Here is a 10,000-nt window from a genome sequence, read left to right on the forward strand (position 1 = left end):
GTGACCACCACCTCTAGGAGTGACCACCAGGAGTGACAACCAAGAGTGACCACCAAGAGTAACCACTAGGAGTAACCACCAGGAGTAACCGCTAGGAGTGACCACTAGGAGTGATCACCACCACTAGGAGTGACCACCAGGAGTGACCACCAAGAGTAACCACTAGGAGTGACCACCAGGAGTAACCGCTAGGAGTGACCACTAGGAGTGATCACCACCACTAGGAGTGACCACCAGGAGTGACCACCAAGAGTAACCAATAGGAGTGACCACTAGGAGTAACCACTAGGAGTGACCACCACAACTAGGAGTGACCACCAGGCGTGACCACCAAGAGTAACCAATAGGAGTGACCACCAGGAGTGACCACCAGGAGTGACCACTAGGAGTAACCACTAGGAGTGACCCCCAGGAGTGACCACTAGGAGTAACCACTAGCAGTGACCACCAGGAGTAACCACTAGCAGTGACCACCAGGAGTAACCACTAGGAGTAACCACTAGGAGTAACCACTAGGAGTGACCACCGGGAGTAACCACTGGGAGAAACCACTAGGAGTAACCACTAGGAGTGACCACCAGGAGTGACCACCAGGAGTGACCACCAAGAGTAACCACCAGGAGTAACCACCAGGAGTAACCACTAGGAGTGACCACTAGGAGTGACCACTAGGAGTGACTACTAGGAGTAACCACTAGGAGTAACCACCAGGAGTAACCACTAGGAGTAACCACTAGGAGGAACCACCAGGAGTAACCACCAGGAGTGACCACCAGGAGTAACCACTAGGAGTAACCACTAGGAGTAACCACCAGGATTAACCACTAGGAGTAACCACCAGGAGTGACCACCAGGAGTGACCACCAGGAGTGACCACTAGGAGTAACCACTAGGAGTGACCACCAGGAGTGACCACCAGGAGTGACCACGAAGAGTAACCACCAGGAGTAACCACTAGATGTAACCACTAGGAGTAACCACTAGCAGTGACCACCAGGAGTAACCACTAGGAGTAACCACTAGGAGTAACCACCAGGAGTGACCACCAGGAGTAACCACTAGGAGTAACCACTAGGAGTGACCACTAGGAGTGACCACCAGGAGTGACCACCAAGAGTAACCACCAGGAGTAACCACCAGGAGTAACCACTAGGAGTGACCACTAGGAGTGACTACTAGGAGTAACCACTAGGAGTGACTACTAGGAGTAACCACTAGGAGTAACCACTAGGAGTAACCACCAGGAGTGACCACCAGGAGTAACCACCAGGAGTGACCACTAGGAGTGACCACCAGGAGTGACCACTAGGAGTAACCACCAGGAGTGACCACTAGGAGTGACCACCAAGAGTAACCACCATGAGTAACCACCAGGAGTAACCACTAGGAGTGACCACTAGGAGTGACTACTAGGAGTAACCACCAGGAGTAACCACTAGGAGTAACCACTAGGAGTAACCACCAGGAGTGACCACCAGGAGTAACCACTAGGAGTAACCACTAGGAGTAACCACTAGGAGTGACCACCAGGAGTGACCACCAAGAGTAACCACCAGGAGTAACCACCAGGAGTGACCACTAGGAGTGACCACTAGGAGTGACCACTAGGAGTAACCACTAGGAGTGACTACTAGGAGTGACCACTAGGAGTAACCACCAGGAGTGACCACTAGGAGTGACCACTAGGAGTGACTACTAGGAGTAACCACTAGGAGTGACTACTAGGAGTAACCACTAGGAGTAACCACCAGGAGTGACCACTAGGAGTGACCACTAGGAGTGACTACTAGGAGTAACCACTAGGAGTGACTACTAGGAGTAACCACTAGGAGTAACCACTAGGAGTAACCACCAGGAGTGACCACTAGGAGTGACCACCAGGAGTGACCACCAGGAGTGACCACTCGGTGTCACAGTTCACACCTTTTATAACAAATAAAGTTAGCAGTGTCGATGGATCTGATTGGTCAGAGCTTTTCTGTCCAAATGTACTGAAAACCAGCTGCATGAATGTGATGTTGTGTGTGTGTGTGTGCTCTCACGTTCCCAGCCTCTCCTCCACGTCATAAAGTTCTTTGACCTTCACGTCCGTTCTGACCGTCACGTTTCTGTAATCTGGCTCCTTCTCCAAGTCTGGACAGGAAACAGGAAGCAGGACCAATTCGGGTACAGCATAGGCTACAATGTAAAGTCTCCTACTGTGTATGCAGGGTACAGTGTAATGTACGGTACCGTGTATGCAGGGTACAGTGTAACTTGGAGTACAGTGTATGTAGAGTACAGTGTATTCAGGGTACAGTGTAATTTAGAGTACAGTGTATTCAGGTTACAGTGTAATTTAGACTACAGTGTATGCAGGGTACAGTTGGAACAGTACCTTCTTCCTCCTCCTCTTCCTCGTGGCATTCTGTTGGAAAACATCAGGGTTAGGGTTCCATGTTTCTGGGTTAGGTGGGGGTTATTTTCATTAGGGTTGAGGTTGGGGTTGGGGTTGGGGTTCCATGTTTCTGGCTTCAGGTTATTTACTAGTTTCTATTCTTTCCTTTGTTTCCTGTTGAGCTCTTTTCATTTTCTACTTGTATTGTTTGAAAAACTGCACTTTCCCAGATCCACCAGCAGGTGTCACTGCTGCTCCTGCAGAGCTCAGTGTGTCCAGCTTCCTGTCTCACTGCTCTACTTCCTTCTGCTGATCAGCCATGTTGGATCTGGTCAGCTCAACAAAGCTCATCTCATTTTAGTTTAGTCCGGGTTAGTTTAGTCCAGGTTAGTGAAGTTTAGTCAAGGTTTGTTGGATTAGTCCATGTTAGTTACGTTTGGTCCAGGTTAGTGAAGTTTAGTTTTGTTCAGTTTAGTTCAGTCCAGGTTAATTTAGTCCATGTTAATCTCGTCCAGGTTAGTTTAGTTCAGTCCAGGTTAGTTAAGTTTATTACAGTTATGTTTAGTCCAGGTTAATTGATTTATGTCAAGGTTAGTTTAATCCAGGTTAGTTTAGTTTAATTCAGGTTAGTTTAGTTAAGTCCAGGTTAATTGACTTATGTCAAGATTAGTTTAGTCCAGGTTAGTTTAGTTTTGTCCAGGTTAGTTTTGTTTAGTCCAGGTTAGTGTAGTTTAGTTCTAGGTTAGTTTAGTTTAATTTAGTCCAGGTAAGCCCAGGTTTATTTTGTCCAGGTTAGTTTAGTTTAGTCCAGGTTGAAGATTCAAGATGTTTATTCGTCACATACATATACATGTCCAGGTAAGTTTAGTTCAGGTTAGTTTAGTTTATTTCAGGTTAGTTTAGTTTATTCCAGGTTAGTTTAGTTTAGTCCAGTGTAGTTGAGTTGAGTCCAGGTTAGTTTAGTCTATTATAGTTTAGTTTTGTCCAGGTTAGTTTAGTTTATTTTAGTCCAGCTTAGTTTAGTCAAATCCAGGTTAATTTACTTATGTCAAGGTTAGTTTTGTCCAGGTTAATTTTACTTTAGTTCAGGTTAGTTAAATTTAAGCCAGTTTTGATTAGTTCCAGGTTAGTTTAGTTTAGTTCCAGGTTAGTTTAGTTTAGTCCAGGTTAGTTTAATTTAAGCCAGTTTTGTTTCGTCCAGGTTCATGTAGTTTAGTTCCGGGCTAGTTTAGTTTAATTTAGTCAAGGTTAGTTTAGTTCAGTTCAGTCCAATTTAGTTTACTTTAGTCCATTAGTTTAGTTTTAGTTTAGTTTTGTCCAGGTTTGTTTTGTTTATTTTTGTTTAGTTTAGTTTAGTCCAGGTTAGTTTAGTTTATTTTAGTTAAGTTTAGTCAAGGTTAGTTTAGTTTGGTCCAGGTTAATTTACTTATGTCAAGGTTAGTTTAGTCCAGGTTATTTTAATTTAGGCCAGTTTAGTTTAGTCCAGGTTAGATTTGTTTAGTTCCATGTTAGTTTAGTTTAGTTCAGGTTAGTTTGGTTTTGTTTTGTCCAGGTTAGTTTAGTTTAGTCCAGGTTAGTTTGGTTTTGTTTAGTCCAGGTTAATTATGTCAAGGTTAGTTTTGTCCAGGTTAGTTTCGTTTTGTCCAGGTTAGTTTAAATTAGGCCAGTTTTGTTCAGTCCAGGTTAGTGTAGTTTAGTTCCAGGTTGGTTTAGTTGTTTTCAGTTCAGGTTAGCCCAGGTTAGTTTCGTTTGTGTTAGTTTAGGTTAAGTTAGTCTAGGTTAGTATAAGTCAGTTTAGTCCAGGTTAGTTTAGTCTTGGTTACTTTAGTCCAGGTTAATCAAGATTAGTTCAGTTTACTCCAGGTTAGTTTAATTTTGTCCAGGTTAGATTAGATTTAGTTTAGTGCTGGTTCAGGACTCACCATCGTCCTCTGCAATCCCAACGGTAACGGGCTCCGACTCAGCGCTCGGTTCTCCAACACCGTAGATGTTCACGGCTCGGACCCGGAACTTGTACTGACGCTCCGGTAGAAGGTTCTGGAGCGAGAAGAATCTGGATGAACGGAAACTGCTTCACAGGGCAGTCTATCAATCAATCAATCAGTTAGTCAGTCAGTCAGTCAGTCGGTCGTCCAATCAATCAGTCGCTCAGTCAGTCTGTCTCTGGTTGGACCTGCACGTTGTAGGAGGTGCTGTTGCAGGACACCAGGTCTGTCCACTTGTCCTCCACACTGTCCCAGATCTCCAGGTTGTAGGACTGCACCGCACTACCTCCGTCATAGGTGGGACCGTACCACGACAGTGTCAGGGTGGAGCGCCGCACGTCCGACGCCGCCGGAACCTTCGCAGGAGGGTCCGGTTTGTCTGTAGCAACCACGGGTGTCTGCATCAGTACCACAGTGTGGACTGCGGTACTGATGCTAAACGGCTAGTTTGTCATTGACTGGTTTCTAGGTGACCGTCTCAGCTCGTACCCACGATGGTGAGGTTGAGTGCCGCCTGGCGGAGGCCGTAGCTGTTCCTCAGCTCCACCGTGTAGCATCCGCAGTGCTCCTGCTGTCCGGCTGCGATGGTTAGCTTGCTCCTGCAGTCGCTGTTCTCTATGCTAACATCACCGCTGCCCTCCGCGATCTGAACACAGGGAAATTGCTCAGAAATCACCACTGTAGTTTCTATGTAGCATCACCAGATGGCAACACAAGCTACTGTTAGCATTGGCAGGAGGAAAGGTGGTTGCTGTGGCAACAGTTGTTATAATGAGATCACTTCCTAGCTAACGGTCGCGGCGTCTTACCGGCTTCCTGAACTTGAGCCAGGTGCAGCTGATGGGTGGAGCTCCAGAGAACCTGCAAAGGATCTCCACCTTCTCTCCGGCCAGGATCTTCATGTCCTCTGGGAACTGCAGGATCTGGGGAGGCATGGCTGGGGGACACACCATCGATCGATCGATCGATCGACCGATCAATACTCAATTACTGGTCAATAGAGACCTGTTTGATCTGAGAGAGCGGAGCTAGAAACACATACACTGGGAGGCCACGCTGCAAAATAGCTATCATTACCCAATAACTATGTACACAATGCTACATGCTAACACAGTACAGGCAGAGAGAACAAATGACAGACAGACAAACAGACAGGCCGAATGACAGACAGTCAGACAAACAGACAGGCAGAAAGAGACGTGGGCTAACCTTGTTTGGGGGGGGTCTTCGTAGTTGGCTTTTTGATTCTGGCTTCGCCTGCAGATGGAATGGCACGTTATCAACCTCAGTCTGCAGCGGTGCCTTGCTCGACGACACACTGGCAGGATGCATGCTAGGTAACTTACAGTACCTTCATCTAGATCCTAAGATCACAAGAGTACACTGTACAAGAGTACGGTACTGTTTACTCTTGTACTTTGTTTTTTTCCGCGTGTTGTGTTCGAAGTGAACACACCAGGATCCGTTTTACTAAGAACTGCTTAACATTCAGCGTACCGCACCATCTGACGTGAAAACCCACTTTTCATATTCTACACACGTCTTGAACATTTTAGTGAGCGGAGCGACCGCTCTCCATGGAACATTCAGGGGAGGCCAATGGGGGAGGAGTGCATGTGTGCTGGTCTGGCTGCGAAAGAAGGTTTTCAGGACCCCTTCATCCGGTCTTCACCCGGCCAAAGTCCGAGCTGCTGCTTCTCAACGGAACCAACAAGGATTTCTCTCGCTCTGTGACACTGTGCTTCAGGGGGAAGGGGCTCAGTGAAACCGCACTGGACTGTGCAATAGGGCTGCCTGGTTCTATCTCCATAGAGCAGACCGTGTCCCAGAAGGTCAGGGAATCTACTTCTAGGTGAACGATGTTGGTGTATTGACGTTACAGAGCTAATGAAATCCTGTTTCACAAACTGCAAACCATTTCATTCACCGCGGGACTTTTCCTCCACAGTTCTGGTCCAGATAATCAGCTTGGGGGATAGCAGGATAGGGGATAGAAGTTTACGGACGACAGTACTGTCATTGGTCTCGTGTGGGACAGGGGTGAGTCCGCATACAGAGGAGAGGTTGAGCGGCCGGCCCTCTGGTGCAGCCACAACAAGCTTGAGCTGAACACGGTCAAGACAGTGGAGATGACAGGGGACTTCAGAAGGCACCCCTCCTCTGTTCCTCCTCACCATACAAGGCAGCACTGTGGCGGCCATGGAGCCCTTCAAGTTCCTGGGAACTACAATCTCCCAGGACCTGAAGTGGGACACCAACTTCCTGCACCAGCTGAGGAAATTCAACCTGCCTCAGGAACTGATACTGCAGTTTTACTCAGCTGTGATTGAGTCCGCGTGGTTTGCCACTCAACAGGACACACACCGGCTGCAGCGCACCATTAGCTCTGCAGAAAGGATAATTGGACTAAACTTGCCCTCACTCCAAGATGTCTTCACTATCAGAGCCAGGAAGCAGGCGGGGAAGGTCATTACCAACCCCTTGCACCCTGGCCACATTTTAGAACTCCTCCCCTCTATATCTATCTATCTAGCCCTGCACACCAGAACCTCCAGATACAGGAACAGCTTCTTCCCTCACACCAACACTTTAATGAACAAAGAACCAGCCATGCGAGCGGTCACTGCAGGTCCTCAGGGGCACGCTGTCAATCCTAGATAGTCCTACACACCCACAGCCACTTCATCGTGCACTAAATGATTCGTCTTATATTTAGTCAATGTATTTAGCAAATACACTTAATTCACCCTCCTGCTGTGCATGACAGCACCACTGTTTACTGGGACTGGAGGCACAACCTGCTTTTGAAGAAAGCTGCTGTTACAGTGTGATTTTCTGTGCAACCAGAGTGGAAAAGCAGACAAAACACATTCTGATCTGATCTTAATAAAATCTGATCTAACGTGTGATGTCACATGTTATCTTAACATCTGAAGACATTTAATCAACAATAAACTACTCTTTGCACTTGTTGCAGATCATCCTGCTGCAAAATGTTAAACCTGTCTTTCTCTCTCTCCCTTCCTCTCTCTCTCTCTGCCTGTCTCTTTCTCTGTCTGTCTCTCTCTCTCTCTGCCTGTCTCTTTCTCTGTCTGTCTCTCTCTCTCTCTGCCTGTCTGTTTCTCCGTGGGATGAAGTGAAGTGTGACTCGAACCTAAACTTCCATCCTGCTCCAAAAGGAATGGAGAGAATAAGAGAAAAGGACACGAGGAGGGAGTAAGAGGGGGATGGAGACGCTGTTTTCATGGATTATCTCTCTCCCTCTCCCTCCGTCTCTCTGCCCTTATATGGTCATTCCAGATATAGTTCCAGAGTCCAGGAAATATCTGGATATTTATTTAATATCAGACCTGTGACCTAAAGGGGGGGGGGGGGTGTAGGATGGAGGATAGAGGATGGATGGAGGGGGAGGGAGATGGAGGGGTGGGGGGAGGTGGAGCGGTGGAGAGCATTAACCTCTAATTTGATCTATCCTTCTTAACCTCCCACTCGTTCTTCCGTTCCATGAATTCATGTTTTATTTTCTTTGTTTTGTTTATCAGTCCCAACGTCGGTGACAATGAGTTGTGTTGCCATGGAAACCACAACAGTACAAAAACACTGAGACACAATGTGTGTGTGTGTGTGTGTGTGTGTCCTAAACAAACACTGGGTCATGTGACAGGAAGCGCGGTGTCCCGATGGATAGAAGTGAAAAGTAGTAATAGTAGATCGGGAAAAACAGTCAAGATTGTTACTGTTCACGTTGTTCAGGTGATATTGATAATATTGATGTGGTGATAACGTGTGGTTCCTGATCACCCAGACCTGGAGCGCCATGTTGGATACAACATGTCACCATGGAAACCTTCCTAACACAGGTCAGTGGCAGCTCAGTAATGTCGGCTTCGGTTCTGGACTTTTTCTGGATCTACTCGGTTGCTACACGTTTCCAAGACACGCGCTGCTATGTTGGTCACCATGACGACGCCCTGTCACTCGCCTCACCTCCTCCTTCAAAACAACAACAGCGCGCGTAGTTCAACAACCTCATGTGCAACAACCTCATGTGCTCCTCCTCATGTCAGACATGAGGAGGAGCACCTGGTGTGGTTCTCTAAAGCACCACGGGGGGCGATCCAGAGGCATTATAACCAGCAAGAACAGTTCCTGTCTGATCCAAGATGGAGGATCTACTGATCCTCCATGATCCTCCATGATCCTCCATGGCCGGACAGCTGTTTCTGCTGCTCCAGATGTTTGTATAACAGTACACATTCCAGCATGGAGAAACTTACTCAACAATGGTACTAAAGTACTAGAGTACTGAAGTGCTCTAGTACTAGATGACAGTGTTGGAATAACTCTTTATGTCATCAAAGCAGATAGTTGTAGTACAGTAGTAATGGTACTAGTAGCGGTAGCAGTCTAGTAGTAGTAGTAGTAGTAGTAGTAGTAGTGGTGGTGGTAGTTGTAGTAGAAGTGGGAGTAGCAGTGGTGATTGTAACAGTAGTAGTAGTGGTGGTAGTGGTAGTAGTATAAGTAGAAATAGTAGTAGTAGTGGTTGTAATAGTAGAAGCAGTGGTAGTGGTAGTAGTAATTGTAGCCTACAATCTTCCTCCATTCACACAGTCACTGTCCAAACAAACAAAGTTTCTAAATGGATTCATAAATGTTAAAAGTATAATTGAATCACATCTGAGTATTGATTTCTGTTTATCTTCCAGTGATGGAGTGATGCAGTGACAGAGGGGTGGAGGTTGGAAGGAAGGATGGAGAGATTGAGTGATGAGTGATGGAAGGATGGATGGGGATGGTGTGATGGAGAGATAGAGGGATGGAGTGATGTAGAGATGGAGAGAGGAAGGGATGATGGAGTGATGGAAGGATGGAGGAATGAGTGATAGATGGATGGATGGATGGAGTGATGGAAGGATGGAGGAATGAGAGATAGATAGATGGATGGATGGATGGAGTGATGGAAGGATGGAGGGATGAGTGATGGATGGATGGAGTGATGAGTGATGGAGGGATGAGTGATGGATGGATGGAGTGATGAGTGATGGAAGGATGGAGGGATGAGTGATGGATGGATGGAGTGATGGAGGGATTGAGGGATGGAGTTACAGTATGGATGGATTGGGTGATGGAGAGATGGAGTAATGGGGATGAAGGGATGGAGTGATGATGGATTAGGTGAAGGAGAGATGGAGGGACGGAGGGATGTTCCATCACATGCAGCGTTCCCTGCAGAGCAAGGGGGCGGCCATGTTGAAATGAGCAGACCCTAAACACCATATACGGTCATGACGGAGAGACGCTGCAGAGTTTTACAAACAGAGATTCACAGAAAGGGAGGGAGAGAGAGAAGGAGGGAGGGAGAGAGAGAAGGAGGGAGGGAGGGAGAGAGAAGGAGGGAGGGAGAGAGAGAAGGAGGGAGGGAGGGAGAGAGAAGGAGGGAGGGAGAGAGAGAAGGAGGGAGGGAGAGAGAGAAGGAGGGAGAGAGAGAGAAGGAGGGAGGGAGGGAGGGAGGGAGAGAGAGAAGGAGGGAGGGAGAGAGAGAAGGAGGGAGGGAGGGAGAGAGAAGGAGGGAGGGGGAGAGAGAAGGAGGGAGGGAGAGAGAGAAGGAGGGAGGGAGAGAGAGAAGGAGGGAGAGAGA

At 47.3% G+C, this 10,000-nt stretch overlaps 1 protein-coding gene across 1 annotated transcript in view; it reads right to left on the minus strand.

Annotated features, from left to right (window-relative positions):
- Nucleotides 1–10,000, minus strand: part of mylka (myosin, light chain kinase a) — a gene marked incomplete at its 5' end in the record, with an annotated part of 61,598 nt that overhangs the window by 9,879 nt on the left and 41,719 nt on the right. Inside the window, 7 exons of the mRNA XM_080018984.1 lie at nt 2,043–2,133; nt 2,378–2,407; nt 4,300–4,414; nt 4,551–4,741; nt 4,852–5,008; nt 5,172–5,299; nt 5,572–5,619. Coding sequence (XP_079875110.1) covers nt 2,043–2,133; nt 2,378–2,407; nt 4,300–4,414; nt 4,551–4,741; nt 4,852–5,008; nt 5,172–5,299; nt 5,572–5,619 — 760 coding nt within the window. The remainder of the gene's footprint in view (nt 1–2,042; nt 2,134–2,377; nt 2,408–4,299; nt 4,415–4,550; nt 4,742–4,851; nt 5,009–5,171; nt 5,300–5,571; nt 5,620–10,000) is intronic.

Source organism: Zeus faber (genome assembly GCF_960531495.2).
Source record: "Zeus faber genome assembly, chromosome: 18".
Taxonomy (NCBI): domain Eukaryota; kingdom Metazoa; phylum Chordata; class Actinopteri; order Zeiformes; family Zeidae; genus Zeus; species Zeus faber.